Source organism: Hemicordylus capensis, chromosome 2, assembly GCF_027244095.1.
Source record: "Hemicordylus capensis ecotype Gifberg chromosome 2, rHemCap1.1.pri, whole genome shotgun sequence".
Classification (NCBI taxonomy): Eukaryota; Metazoa; Chordata; class Lepidosauria; order Squamata; family Cordylidae; genus Hemicordylus; species Hemicordylus capensis.
Genome location: NC_069658.1, coordinates 119,943,154 through 119,959,492, shown reverse-complemented (window position 1 = coordinate 119,959,492; position 16,339 = coordinate 119,943,154). Strand labels below are relative to the sequence as shown.

General features: G+C 41.9%; 1 protein-coding gene across 3 annotated transcripts in view; it reads right to left on the bottom strand.

Moving 5' to 3' along the window:
• The window catches only part of CNTLN (centlein), a 351,601-nt gene that overhangs the window by 191,822 nt on the left and 143,440 nt on the right, over positions 1-16,339 (bottom strand). For all 3 annotated transcript variants that reach the window (XM_053300359.1, XM_053300360.1, XM_053300361.1), the window contains 2 exons: positions 13,026-13,151; positions 10,767-10,888 (listed from right to left, as the gene is read on the bottom strand). In XM_053300359.1, the coding sequence (XP_053156334.1) occupies positions 10,767-10,888; positions 13,026-13,151 (248 nt within the window). The remainder of the gene's footprint in view (positions 1-10,766; positions 10,889-13,025; positions 13,152-16,339) is intronic.

Below are 16,339 nucleotides of genomic sequence, written 5' to 3'. Positions count from 1 at the left end.
ACAGAAAACGTGAAAGGTAGAGATGTCAGGCACGGTCTCAGAGAAAGGTTAGTAGCCACCAATTCTTCTAGCATCTGGTGTCAACTGACCCTTAAGTGACACAAAAATTTGATCTTAAGGAAGTCAATAACCTTTTCCTATGTCAAAGCAGCACAAAGTATAACTATACAGGGACAAGAGAAACAATGGTGGTCTTAAAGAAAATATTAAACTTTGAATGGTAAGGAAGTTACAAACCATCCTTTGATTTTTACACCTGGAATCTGAAGAGATCAGTGAGTCAGTAACCCGCAAACGATTTCAGGGGCTTCAGTACTCACAATAACATAGAAGAAGAACAGAGGCCAGGAAATGTTAACAGCTAGAAGCATCCAAAGCTTCCCCCCCCCTTATAAAAATACGCATCCACGTTTCACAGGAAGAAAATATTTACTTATCTAGGTCCATTTGTCCTGTTCTTATCTAGTTTCTGCCTTTGTCATTAAAAACACCTGTTGGAAGTTAAGCCATGGTCCCCAAGTCAGAAGATTTGAAAAACATGTGATAACAAATTTTAGGGGAAAGTGGGGGAATGAGTGACATGGTACTTTGTAACAAATATACTGAGGGGAAGACCAGAGGGAAGGAATTGAGAAAGGATCTTTCAGCTGAATTTTGTAGACTAATTGCTATTGGCTGCTTGACACTTATGATGACCTCCATGCAATGCCTTGGAAGGCCACCAAGGTTACTAGTTGGCTCACAGCTACATAGTGCTCGTGTGCACGCACCATTTTTGCGAACAAGTGCCTTCTACGGTCTCTTTATAGAGAGTTACAATTTACATGTTCTTGATAGCCCTTTTTCAGTCCTCTGGGATCACACAAATCATGGTTTCATGAACCATACCCATCTGGAGGAACCAGTTTCCACAAACCTGCATGCTCCTGCATGTTCTGTGAGCCATAAGTCAAAAACCTATTTGCTTCCAAGGCCACCATGCTCACATGAACCAGCCCACATTGATGCAGTCCATGTTAGGGATGTGTAAAATGTTTTGACTCAAAATGGGCCGTTTTGACTCAAAACAGGCCATTTTTAGTGTTTTGAGTTCAAAACGGAACACCCTTTAAATAAAGGGTCTGTTTTAACTCAGAACAAAACAACCCTGTTTCAATTTGAAATGTTTTGACATTTTGAGCGCCATTTTGGAGGCCTGTTTTTCTCTTGCTGATTGGTTTTCTGGCACTGACTTCCGATCTCTTTTCTTCTTGGCTAGCTTGTTTTCATACAAATCAAGTGTTGTCATGGGCAACTGTGCCCCACTGGCTGGGGGGAGGGAGGGGGAATACAAAAGAAAGGAGTTTCAAAATGTATTCAAAGGGATTGGGAGGCAGAGAGAACCCTTATAGTGTGCCCTTCTTGAAGAGTATACATCAGGAGGAAGGATTCAAGGAAGGTTTGGTTTTGTGGTTTTCTCAGCACTTAGTATAATATGCTGTGCTATTGCTACTATAAATATCTTGTTTTGCTGGATCTCAGATTGACAAAGGCAGATCTTGGGTGCTTGCCTTCCTTGAGTTGTGGTTTGTTTTATTTGAGATAGTGTTGTGGCAAGACATGTCTCTCTTTTATTTATTTATTTATTTATTTACTTACTTACTTACTTAATATGCCACTTAATATAAAATCTCAATGAGTTGTACAAAATCAAAAACATAGTACAAAATATAAACATTTAAAATTCATAAAAAGATAAAAATCATAATAGATAAAAACACATTAAAATTTAAAAGTTAGATTTCAGTCAAAAGCCTGGAAAAATAGGTACGACTGCAGGGTCCTCCTAAAAACAAACAGAGAAGGAGATGTTCTTATTTCAGCAGGGAGCACGTTCCAAAGCCCAGAGGCAGCCACAGAGAAGGTCCAGTTCCAAGTTGCCACCAAATGAGTTGGTGGCAACCGTAATTGGACCTCTCCAGATGATCTTAATAGGTGACAGGGTTCACAACAGAGAAGGCGCTCTCTTAAATACCCTGGGCCTAAGCTGTTAAAGGCTTTATAGGTAATAACCAATACTTTGTATTTTATTCAGAAACATATTGGCAGCCAGTGCAGTTCTTTTAGAATCGGTGTTATATGGTCCCTTCGGGTAAACCCAGAGACCAATTCGGCTGCCACATTCTGAACCAAATGTAGTTTCCAAACTACATACAAAGGCAACCCCACATAGAGTGCATTACAGTTGTCAAGAGCCTCATTTGGATTGAGTCTTATTTGAAAAAAATGTTTTGGGCTTTCTGATGATTATTATGTTGCTTTCTTTCTAGCAGACCACCAAGAGGAGATTACTTACAGAACTGCATGTTTTTGTGCTGCAGCATACAAAATAAGATGCTCACAAATTGGGTTTTAACTCATTTTATCTGGTTTTAGTTTTGTAAATGTGTAATTATTGTTCAGGAGCTGTTTTGTTTGTTCATTGACCTAAACTAAACTAAACTAAACTAAACTGTAGTCAAGCCTAGAGGTTACCAGCATATGTACCACTGTTTTAAGGCCAGTCATTGTTTTAAGGTCATATTTCTTGGTGATTGCTGTAATGACTCCATGTTTGGCCTTGAGACTAACTTGTGCTTCATTCACTGCTCTGGTCTGCTCTACAATCTGCATTGCAAGGTGTACTCAGTCAACATATGGCTGAAGTTGCTCTAGTTGAGCGTATCACTAGGGTTGCTGCTAAGGGCGCCACTGTGGCCGCTGTTGCAATGCTAAGAAGTAAGGAGTCATAATTGCGTATGAGGGAGCAAGTTCTGCCAATGATGTTACTGCAGCTCAGGCATTGTGATTCTGGGTCAGTGATTCATTTTTGGCCATTTTAGAACTGTGTTTGAAATGTGTGTTCTGTGTTGGGAGGAACCGATTCCCTTTTACTGTGTGCTTCTGCAGTGTTTTTCAAGGAAGGGTTGCAAAAACCTGTGTGTGCACTCTATGCGTGCAGCTTGTTCTGCCATAGGGAACAATGGGCAAATGGGTGATTTTAAATTAATTTTTAACCTTTCTCCCAAATGGTCATAGGAGCCTATGGAGGTTTTGAGGAAGGATTAAACTGTGTTTAAAATCACCCACTTGCCAAATTCTTTTGTGGGTTGGGTGGTAGGTAAGCACACCCATCATGCTCTACCACCTAACCCACTTTGGTGTCCCTCATAGCTACCCATGAGGAACAATGGGGTGTTTGGGGTTTCCCCATTGTCCCCTATGATCGACGCACTCAAAACATTTTGAGTTTTGTTCTGTTGAACCAATGGGTTTGACCACTGTTTCAACAAAATGTTTTGGCCATCTATGTTTTGTTTTTGGCTTGAAACAAAACACAAAATCAGTTTCGTACACATCCCTAGTCTACATCATTGTATGAACAATCCCACGACATTACGGTCGTGCATAAAGCCAGGTCTTTCTCCTTCCTTCCCTTCCTCATAATGTTACATTATGATAGACTATGATGTCTAGAATTCTGGCCTGGATATGGTGAACCAGGTTCAACTCTCCAGTCAGCTGTGAAATTCACTGAGTGCTCTTCAGCAAGACATTAACTCTCTCTCAGTCAAACCTATGCCACCAGGTGGTTGCAGGGATAAAATGATATAACCCTGCCTACACTGTCTTGAGCTTCTTGGAGGATTGACAGGATATAAATATGATAAATTATCCCGGAGACCATTATTTATGAAGGTTCCATTCTCACTTACAATTGTGAATACAGAAACTGTGAATAATGAAAACTTAACTCTATGCGGAATCTGGGGGTTAGGTTCCTGCACACACACAAATTGCCAACAATCACCAAAAAAATGTGGGAGGTGCCTATATATTAGCAATTTTTTGTTTGGGAGAAGTAAACTGATAGCATTTGAACAGAGCCTATGCAGATACACATTTCTGAACAGATTGCAATTGAGTAAAAGTTCTGATATCCTGCATCTCCAAATTATCTCAAAATAAATTCTAAAATGTTGCAACACAAACATTACATGCAAGTCTTTTGGCAAGGATTGACATTTGACATTGTCCATTTATCTCCAGCAGTGAATTCTGCACCTGTCACTCCTGCTTGCTCCATTTATGTTTGTAGTGTGTCCTATGTAAAAACACTGGGGAGTCTTGAGATTGCCAACACTGCAGGTATAAAAAGGTAAATGGGCAACAACAGCCCGGGGGGGGGGGGAGAGATCTTAACATATGTCCCATTACACAGCTACCTTACTGAACATGATGAATCACATATGTAAAACTAGAATGGAAGAACCATATTATATCAGAGTTATCAATCCTTAATACAGTGCTTCCCAACCTTTTTTTTGGGGGGGGGGTGTTTTTTTGCCTAAGGCAGACTTTTTAAATGATTGAGGTACATTGCCCCCCTCCCGTACAGACACACCTTTTGCCCCACCCCCACCCCAAACATGAATCTTTTGCAGGATGGTGGTTTTGGGAATGTCATTTTGGGAACTAATTCGTTCTATTAGAAGTGGTGGGAGCATACATCTCCTCATTTAAGAAAAATCAAATAATATGAAAACTGCTGGTTGCAATATGTGCAGATAAATTATTTTGCTACTGACATTGGACCAAGGCTCCAGCAGATTAGGACTAACATGAATGAAGTGTTAAAGGAAATTTCATTGTCCAGGAAGCTCCTTGGGCACCAACATAAGTATGTACACAATGTATACAAATTGTGACTATGTTCACAAATGATAGTCTAGTACAATTTACCCAATTTAACCTAGAGTTTCCATGGAATTCATTCATTAGCGCATATTGGTTGATTTGTCCATTGGAAGACGAATATTAAGCAATATACAAAACAATTTGCTGTTGAAGAACGGGATTTTCTAGAGAGGAGCATTTAGGTTTATTCTGTATTAATTTGCTGTCTTTGTTGAATACCAAGGCTCCTACCTGACTGTGATTTTAGAAACTCATTTTGAGTCGCTGAAAGGAAACAGCTTCTATTTAATTCAGTAAATTTACTCAAACATCTGAGAATAACACTGAGATTAGACGAAAAATGAAAGAGCTTTGTGTACTCTTTTCTTACCAGTTCAACACACCTACAATCCCATGGAGCCATCATCAAGAAGTTCCCATTTGGTTGAAAGAAAAAAAGGAAAAAAAGGAAAGGAAATCACAGAAGCAGAAAAGATGGTCATTTCATCTCTTTTAATAAACCTAGGCACACAGCTACCATCTACAGGGAATAAAAAGGTAGCAAAGGCCCCTGCAGAAATCAATACAAGGCCTTGATTCAGAGTTATTTCTAAAAACCTCTTCAAAGAAGTAGCAGAATCTCAATTAGTTTTACTATTATTTTTCCTCACCATTGCTAAATACATATCTTCCAGGGTCACAATTTGGCCACTTTATAAACTTAGCTAACATACCACCATGTATAATTAGAATGCAACGTATGTAAGTGTTCTGTCCAACCCTAAATTTTACTTAGGAACCATAACATTTGCCCCAACATTTGGGCTCACCTCCACATTTGTGCTTGCCCCAACATTTGGGCTCCCCGTCAATAAGAGGTTGCATTCCATTCTAAATGTTCAAAGCTCAGAAAGGAACACAAAACTTGTTCCGTGCACTCCTCTAGTGGTGAATACTCCCTTTTTCAGATTTTGCCCTATGACTAATAAGAACAAGGATTTATGGTTCAATTCTATTGGTTGTTGGAGCAGCAATTAAGTCATGAGAAGAGAGTGCAACAAATACTATGCTCACATACTGTCACCATCCAAGAAATGGCAGAATGGAGCTGCTTTATACTGAGCAGGGCAGTTGGTCCATGTTGCCCAGTATTATCTATTCTGCATGGCAGTCACTCTCTGACGAATCCTGAAGAAATCTTTCCAAGCCCTGTTGAGATTCTTAAAGTTCCAAGAACTAAACCTGGGATCTATTATCTGCTGCTAAGCTCTTGTCCCTCTCTATCACAATACAATAATAACTAGCAACCAGGATATCACACAGATTAGTTGGCAAGACAAATCAGGAATAACCATCACCATCTGATATAGAATCAAGATTATTTTGTGGCTAAGAAAACAAGCAGACATAGCACTGGGTGGGGATGGGACATGGGACTTGGGATGACCATCCCATTTTAGGTCCCTAAAATTATTCCATTTTGGATAATCCTAAATTAATTAGAATTTGAAATGTCAAAAATTATATTCCTGAATATTCACTTATAAGTCAAATGTTCATACTTCAGTGTGCATATAGTTTATAAGAGTGACAACTTGTTTGTATGTGCAGGCTGGCATTTGTATATTGGAGACTTCTTTAATGTAGTATTTATGGAGATTTGTATTAGGGATGTGCACAAAACAGTTTTTGCATTTAGTTTTGAGCTCAAAACAAAACAGAGATGGCCAAAAGATTCTGTTGAAACAGCAGTCGACCTGGTTGCTTGAAATGTCTTCAGTATTCTCACCATAGGGAACAATGGGGAAACTTGAAATAGCACTTAGCAATAGCACTTACATTTATATACCGCTCTATAGCCGGAGCTCTCTAAGCGGTTTACAATGATTTAGCATATTGCCCCCAACATTCTGGGTACTCATTTTACCGACCTCGGAAGGATGGAAGGCTGAGTCAACCTTGAGCCCCTGGTCAGGATCGAACTTGTAACCTTCTGGTTACAGGGCGGCAGTTTTACCACTGCGCCACCAGGGGCTCTTGTACCCCATTGTGTGCTACCTACCACACAACCAACCCACAAAAGAAATTGGCAAACATGCTATTTTTAACAAATGTTTAACTTTCCCCACAACCCCCCATAAGATTGCAGGCCAATCGGAAGCCAGTTCCAGAAAACTAATCAGCAAGGGGGAAAGAAGTCTCCAAAATGGCACTCAAAATATTGAATCATTTAGAATCGAAATGAGGTTGTTTAGTTCCAAGCTCGAAACAAGGCCCAAAAACACTTTTTGCAGCATAAGCTTTTGTGGATGAGAACCACTTCATCAAATGCCTGGCTTTCCTTAGTTGGCAAATACAGATACAGAAACAAATACAAGTATAAAGGGAAAAAACTATAAACAGCAGAGCCAAATGGCCATGACATGAAGGTACAGTTTGTAATAATGCATACAAATGTAAATGCCTACAAGATAAACACTGTGCACATTCACAACAGCATTTATTTGGAGATAAGAGTTAATGACCTCTGTCCATTCCTGAAACTTAAATTGAAATCTGTACTAAAATGGAATATGAATTTTTGCTATGTCTGCTTTTGTTAATTAATTAATTAATTAATTAATTAATTAATTTAAATTGCCTTGTATGCCGCCTCATCCAATCACTCTAGGCGGTGAACAATAGCAATAACAGAGTGAACAATAACAATAATAGCAATAACTTAGAAAAAAATTAAACGGCAAAAGCCTGGCAAAAAAAAGGTAGGTCTTAAGAAGGGCCTTAAAAGCCACTAAGGAGGGGGCTGAACGAATCTGGAGGAAAGGGTGTTCCAAAGAAGAGGGGCAGCCACAGAGAAGGCCCTCCTATGGGCCCAGGCACCACGCACTACACCAGGGCCTGGGACACTAAGGAGGGCCAACTCAGGAGACTTCACAGGACGGGATACAACTGGCTGAGAGAGGCGATCCTGGAGATATACAGGTGCTAAGCCCGTAACAGTTTTGTAGGTGAAAAACAGCACTTTAAATTGGACCTGGAAGTGAACAGGCAACCAGTGCAGCAACCATAAAAGAGGTGTCAAATCTATGGCCACCCATGAGGAGGCAGGCTGCTGCATTCTGGACTAGTTGAAGCTTCCAAATCATTTTCAAAGGCAACACTAGGTAGAGCATGTTACAGTAATCCAAGCGAGAGGTAACAAAGGCATGAGTTACTGTTGCCAGGGCTTGCCGGTCAAAAATAGGCTGTAACTGGCGAACCAGCCGAAGCTGGCCAAAGCCACCCCTCCATCGTCTCCACCTGCTGTTCAAGCAGGAGCCACAAGTCCAGAAGGACCCCCAGATCATGAACTGTCTTGCTCAAGGGAAGAGCAACCCTGTCAAGAGATAAACTCACACACAGCAATTGGCCAGATCGCAAACCGAACAAGAGCAACTCGGTCTTGGAGGAATTAAGCCTGAGCTTGTTTTGGCCCATCCAGGTCCTGACAGCCTCTAGGGACTGAGACAGCACATGAATGGTATCACCTGTTTGGCCAAGGTTAGAGATATAAAGCTATCTTCATCATATTGATTAAAACTTACCCCAAACTGACAGATGACCAGGCCCAGCAACTTCATGTAGATGTTAAAGAGAATGGGAACAAAGACCGAGCCCTGTGGAACCCCACAAGAAAGGGGTCAGGGCGCAGAACACTCACCCCCAATTGACACCAACTGGAATCACCCAGTGAGATAGAACCAGAACCACTGAAAAACAGTGCCCCCAAGGCCCAGCCCACTTAGGCGTTCCAGAAGGATAGCATGGTCAATGGTATCGAATCTGCTGAGAGATCAAGAAGAACCAAGAGAGGTGTACTTCCCACATCAAGGTTGCAATAAAGGTCATCCAACAGGGCAACCTATGCCGTTTCAGTGCTGTGCTGGCTGCAGCATGAAACCTGACTGGCAAGGGTCCAGAAAATCAGTTTTCTCCAGGACTCTCATCAACTGAGCACAAACCACCTTCTCCAAAATCTCACCAAGTAAAGGAAGACTGGAGATCAGACGATAGTTATCCAGATTGTCAGGGTCAAGAGAAGTCTTCTTCAGGAGAGGGTAGACCACAGCCTCTTTCAGGGCTGATGGAACAAATCCCTCCCGAAGAGAAGAATTAACATTCCCCAAAGCCAAGAACATTCCCTCTCGCAGCCCTAACGAACCAAAAGGGACAAGGGTCCAAGCTAGAGGTCACTATGCCCACGTTGACAAGAATCCTGTCCACATCGTCAGCCTCAACAAGGCTGACTAATAATAAAAGGTATTATTACATTTTCTCAGATTTATTTATTTATTTATCACATTTATATACCGTCCAATCTTTCGTCTCTGGGAGGTTAACATAAAACAATTAAAACACATAAAAAATTAAAACAATTCAACAATTTAAAATCAATCACAAAATTAAAATCAACAAATTTTAAAAGGCTGAGAAAGCTTGGTTGAAAAGATGGGTTTTCAGATGTTTTTTAAAAATTGCCAGAGATGGGGAGAATCGTATCTTAGTAGGGAGTGCATTCCACAATCTTGGGGCAGCAACCGAAAAAGCCCATCTCTGTGTAGCCATCAGACGAGTTGGCGGTAACTGGAGACGGACCTCCTCTGATGACCTCAGTGGGGGGTGGGGCTCATAGTGAAGAAGACGCTCTCTTAAATACCCAGGGCCTAAGCCGTTTAGGGCTTTATAAGTTATAACTAGCACTTTGTATTTTGCCCGGAAACCTATCGACAGCCAGTGTAACTCCATCAGCAGAGGAGTAATGTGGTCTCTCCGAGATGACCCAGAGACCAGCCTGGCTGCCGCATTCTGAACCAACTGGAATTTCTGGACTATGTACAAAGGCAGCCCCACATAGAGCGCATTACAGAAGTCTCGAGGTCACCAACAGATGTACCACTGTTTTGAGGTCATTGATCTCAAGAAACGGGTGCAGCTGGCGTATCAGCCGAAGCTGATAAAAAACACCACTGGCCACCGCCTCAACCTGAGAAACTAGGGAGAGGTGTGAATTCAGAAGTACTCCCACATAGGGGTGTGCACGGTCCGGAATCCCCGCGGTCCGGCACGGGGGGGGGAGTTTCTCTTTAAGGGGTGGTGGTAGTACTTCCCCCCCCCCCCCCGCCGCTCTTCCCCCTCTGGCGCTGGCGGTTTCCAAAACATTCTTGGGGCGGCAGAGTTCCTCCCTGCCTCCCCTGCCCCCGTCGTTGTCCTTGCTAGCGTAAAAGTAGACAGAGCTGGTGGCGCGCGCGCTTGTCACCACTGCTGGCGCGTGCGCGCAGCATGACATATGTGGTGCGCGCGCACCAGCGGTGTAGATGAGCACGCGTACCGCAAAGGGCACATGCGCGCCACCAGCTCTGTCTACTTTTACGCTAGCAAGGACAACGACAGGGGCAGGGGCGGCAGGGAGGAACTCTGCCGCCCCAAGAACGTTTTGGAAACCACCAGCGCCGGAGGGGGAAGAGCGGCGGGGGGGGGAGTACTACCACCACCCCCTTAAAGAGAAACTCCCCCCCGCCCTTCTGAACCGAACCGCGGGGATTCCGGACCGGTCCGGAGGCCTTGTCAATGGCCTCCGGACCGAATCATGAACACCACTACTCCCAAACTGCAAACCTGTTCCTTTTGGGGAAGTGTGACCCCATATAGAACAGGTAGATTAAAATCATCTCTGGAGTTCTGACCACACACAATAAGTACCTCCGTCTTATCTGGATTCAGCTTCAGTTTATTCTCCCTCATCCAGCCCATTACTGCTTCCAGGCAGGCATTTAGGGAGGATATGCCAGCTTCTGAAGAAGTTGAAATGGAGAAGTAGATCTGGGTGTCATCAGCGTACTAGTAACACTCGGTTTACATCACATGTTCTTCTTCAATAAAGAAGACATTTTTTCATGACATTGACATTTCTCATGACATTTTTTCCTTTCATGATTTTAATCAATTTCCTTTCTAGAACACCTAAACAACAAAATTACACGTTACATTTGGATTTAATAGGTGTAATGGTTTTAACGAGCTGTGTAACTTACTTGCTATAGCCTTCTTCCCAGTGCTTTAATTGCTTTTTAACTGCTCTGTAGTTAGTCTGTAACATCTGCAGCCTTTCTTTGCGCTTTTCATGGGCTTGTCTCAGCTCATCATTTTCTCGGATCTGCTTAACACCAAGAGGATAAGTTACTGGTAAGACTGAGTACATTGTACAATGAAAGAATACTACAGCTACAGTAACTTTCTCATTTATGATAAACTGCCAATGCACAATTCATTAAACTTAACTTCACGGGCTTCATAATCATGGCTGATTAGACATCCAGTGTTGTACTCTTGATAAAATATAGAGACTCTACATATTGGCCAGGATCCAAAGAACAGCGCAACTGGTTCTGCATGCCCAACTGGGCTTTGGATTTGTGTTTCTCAGACAACATCAGCCAAGTTTGTATAACAAACCACTTTTGAAACACAGGATAATTTAAAGCAATGTGCATATTGGGGTGAGGGGACAGGCAGAGACAGGCAATGCTCTGTTGTTCAAGTAAAAAAATATAAAGAAGTAAAATTACCACTGGTTGCTCAAAAATAGCTATAGATCCCAACCACTGTTGATGTTACAGCGCTTCAAGAATCTACTGTCAAAACTGGCAAATTGTACTTGCAATGGAATCCACTTACTACCACCTGTAATTATGTAAGATGGGAAACAATGTTCCAGAATACACCCAAGGCATTTTCCTGCACTTGTGTTTATTGGGCATAATGGGGCCCTTCACATGACCTACCAGATGAGTGGGTGGGGGAAAGGCTTCTCAAACCTTGTCTTCCCTCCAGACGATCACTGTTTAGCTAGTGGGGACATGGAGCATGCTCCCACATGATCCGTCCTGCTCTGTGCAGCGTGGAGCAGGGAGGATTGATCTGCGGCCACGACTCATTGTCCCGGCCTCCGTGAAGCCCACAATGCTCCATGCAACATGCATGCAACATGGGGGGATTTCCCCCAATAGATGGGCACTCTTGGCCTCCATCTCTGAGTGCAGCCAGGCTGGAAGCTGCCTGTGCTCACACATGAGCAGGTAGACAGGGGTAAGGAAGTGCTTGCTCTCTTAACCTTAGCTAACAGCTGGGCTTAAAAGCCGGGCTAGGTGACGCTATCCCTCTGGGATCAGGCCCAACCCTGGCAGTTCTCACGCGCAGCCTAACCCAGGCTGGGCGTCCCTAGCCCGGGTTAGGCTGCCCTTGAGAACAGTCTCAATCAGTTGAATATTATAGTGCTTACTCTTAACATACTAACATGATGTTCACTATCACTGAAGCCACTTTCTATGAAACTCCAAGGGCTCATGTGGCTGAACTCAAGACTCCATGTAGGGTGAGAATGAAAAAGAACTACATAAACACTTCTAAGACTAAACGTTCAAATGTGCACAGGGTTGATTAAAACTTACTGTAATTACAAAGACATGTAAATATTGACTCCAACATAGCACTTTTGAACTTTATCCTACCCAACTTAGCACCACTTATAATGTTACAGGCCAAGTATATACAACACGTCTTGTCCTCAGCTGAAAGATTGTCAGGTCTAAAATGGTTATGAGTGCCTATTTCACACATCTGTGGAACTCAAGTTGGGAACTACTGATGTAGATCAACATGTCTCAAAGAACCACACACATCTATTTCACCAAGTGCATTGTACTTTTGCCTGGAATCCGCAGCCAGTTGCACCTCTCTATCTGTGTGTGATGGAGAGGTACAATTGGCTGCAGATTTCAGGCAAAAGTACAATGCACTTGGTGAAATAGATGTGTGTGGGTCTTTGAGACATGTTGATCTATATCAGTAGTTCCCAACTTGGGTTCCTCTATGTTGCTGAACTACAACTCCCAGCATCCCCAGCTACAATTTATTATGGCTGGAGATGCTGGGAGTTGTAGTTCAGCAACATCTGGAGGAACCCAAGTTGGGAACCACTGATCTACACAAACAATCCTTTCCACAGACATCTTTGCAATAGTTCAGTCTCTAATAATTAACAGATCAAAGGCATGTATCAGATCAAATCCATTCATGAAGCAGCTTGAACATTTTACTATATATTGCTGTTGCATATGAATCACTGAGAGACTAAAACTTTAAGCCTATGGGGAGCATACCTTCCTACTAACTTAGTTCCAATTTCCAATAGGCAGTGCTAGATATATTTTGAAAAAGAAAGGGGAATTTTTGTTTATCTTCATCTATGCCAACTGAAAGCTAAAAAGTGTTGTTGTTTTCTTAATTTTCACCTTTAGCTGTAGTGTCTTCTCTAAGTTTTCAATTTTTTTTCCAGCTATTTTAAGCTTATTTAGTTCCTCCGACTCTTTCAAAAAGCTCTTTGGGGACAGAGACCTTGAACGTTTCACAGGTGTTTCCTGGAGAATAAAACAAGGACATGGTTGAACTGGTTGGAACACTGGATTATGAAAGACATGCAAAATTAAAGAACAAGTAATTTTGAATACTAATAATGAATTATATAAAAAAAAATCCTGCATGGAATACCAGAGAAATAACAAGCAGAATTACCACAGCGCTACCACTAAAGGTTTCTCTGTGACTCGTTAATGAGAATATTCATTTACATTTACATTGTTTCTTTCAGAATAATGATGTCCCATTAGGGAAGACTAAAGGGTTATAGACTCAGAAATGCAAGAAACCTCATTACAAAGGAGGGGATAGAGGCTGATCTAATTGCTCTGTAAGGGTCCAAGGTTACACTTGATAGGACAACCAGAAACAAGAGGGAAAGGATTTTTTCCCCTTTGAAATAGTTTAACACACTGTGAAGTTGAAGGAACAATATGCTTGAGGAATATAAATACAACAGACAGTAGATCTTATACCATAATGACCATATGGTCATTAACTATAATATGCCTAACTAGAGACAAGAATGTGTGTTTATATTATGTGCAGCTTCATATAGCAATCTGGAGAAAGGATGTGTGAAACTAGCACTTAAACAGGGCAACCTTCTTACTCTTACTATGTCATATGTCCTTATGTAAAAAATGAAATATCCAGCCTAGTTTATAACTCCGGTTGGAACAGTGGGCAACATCTTTATATCATTGTAAGCTGATTAATACTTTACTGCCTAAAATATGTAGAGGCCTTTATCATCTAGTTTCTTCCATTCTTTTATCAAATCAAAAGGATCTGTAATTCTGCCAACATTAATCACAGCTCTTCTTGTAATAAAGAGAAAAGAAAGACTGCTTGGTTTTGTTTTCATTTTTATTCATAAAAGAAGGCAGGCACACTATTGTGATGCAACTCCACTTTGAAAAACATATTTAAATACATGCTTCCTTTTGAACACTTATTTTACAAGGGCTATTTATTACATTTCAACCACCAAAGCCAACATGGTCTAATAGTTAGAGTGTCAGACTAGAGGGAGAGCCAAGTTCAAATCTACATTCAGCCATGACCTACCTGACAGAGTAGTTACAAGGATAAACATTAGGGCTGTACAATCGTACCAGTCTGATAGGAATAATATACCCACTGTCAGGAATTATTGGAAGGATTTCAGATAGTACAGCAGGGAGCCCTGATAGATAATTGTTCAATTTTTATACCGCCTTTTATAAGGCATCCCAAGGTGCTTTACAAAAGTTAAAATACAATAAAACTCCATAAATTCCAAAAGTTGGGATTTTGACTAAAATCTCTGCTGTCTTAGTGGAAATTCTTCTATTTCTAATAGTAATTTTGGAACAAAATCAGCCCTGTAACTTGGAGAGACATTCTCTCCACGTAAACTTCAGTCTGGTTTTTAAGCACTGCACCCCTGAGATCTGGGTTGACAGTAATCCCTCAGGAAGCACCCACTGGCCCAGTGAGTTGTTTCGGGGGGGGGGGATCTTGCCGTCACCCCCCACTTGGGGAGTACAGTGCTTAAAGTCCAAGTTGGGAGGTGGCTTGGAGAGAAAGTCTCTCCAAGTCGGCTGCAGACCTGGACTCTAAGGACTGCACTCCCAAAATCAGGGGATGGAGAACTAAGGTGAACTCCCAGAGAGCACCCACTGGCCCAGTTTCAGGGATGCAGTCCTTAAAAACCAGGTTGAGATGTGTACCTGTAGATGCTAAAGGCATAGGGGACAAGATGGACCCTTGTTACACCCCAGAGACCAATAGCCATAGGGTGATGAAGCAGTCCCCCAGTCCCACTTCTAAGACCTCTATGAGGAAGGGCTGGAGCCACTGACAGGGCCTTCCAGTCCCATTCCTGCAAGATACCCCAGAAGGATAGCACGGTGTTCATATCAAAAGCAATTAGTATCATTATATGCACAGGTATCTGCCAAAGCCAAAGGAGTTGAGATGCATTCACTGAAATCAATGAACTTCTTATAAATGCACAGATTTCTTGCACATTTGGATGGTGGAGATAGTTGATCTTTGTATTCAAATTTATAAGAATTCCATTGGTCCCAGCGAATGCATTTCAGCTCCTTTGGCTAGAGGTCCTAGAGGTATACATGGGTCTCTGGATTGGGCAATAGAAAACAAAGAGAAACAAACTCTAAACACTCATAAAATCTACAGAAACCAGAAGGGTGCTTAATTGTATGGAGGATTGCCTCCATCCATTAGCAACAGCATTGTACAAGAGTGTTCAGTCAAGTCTTTCTGTCAGGGAATTGGGAAACACAGGTGTTTAGTTGTATTCCATGGCAGCAGCACAATCATGTGAAAAGGGTATTCTAGTTTGGTGATCTACAACTCACCAAGCCTTAAGATGGGTGAGGATAAAGTAATAATTCAGTGGAAGGGTATCAACATTTCATGTAGAAAATTCCAGATACAATACCTGGCATCTTCAAGTGGAAAAGCTGGAAAAGGCCTATGTCCGAAACCCTGAAGAGTCACTAGGTAAAGGTAAAGTTGTGCCGTCGAGTTGGTGTTGACTCCTGGCAACCACAGAGCCCTGTGGATTTCTTTGGTAGAATACAGGAGAGGTTTACCATTGCCTCTTCCCACACAGTATGAGATTATGCCTTTCAGCATCTTCCTATAATGCTACTGCCCAATATAGGTGTCTCCGATACTACCAGTCAGTGCTGAGCTAGATGGACGAATCGTCTGCCTGGCAGCTTCCTATGCTACTTTTCAATGGTAGCTTTCAATGGTAGCTTCAATGCTACCTTAAAGGTAGCTTTCAATACTTGATCCAGGTGCTAGAAAGCAGCTGTTCAACAGACACACAGATAATCCATATGTGAAGGACCACTCATGTGAAGCCGTAATTTGTATGAAGCAATGCTCCAACATAGAGGCTGTATATGGTAACCAGGATATGAGCAATTGCATCAACATTTTTTGAGCCAACATAATGACACAATTTGCAAGGTCACATAAAATAGTCCACATACGGAGATGCTGAGTTTACATACATGAGTTTACATATGAGTGCTGCATGGTCATGAGCCTGGTACTCAAGTTTATTTATTTTATTTATTTACATTTTATATCCCGCTCTTCCTCCAAGGAACCTAGAGCGGTGTACTACATACTTAAGTTTCTCTTCATAACAACCCTGTGAAGTAGG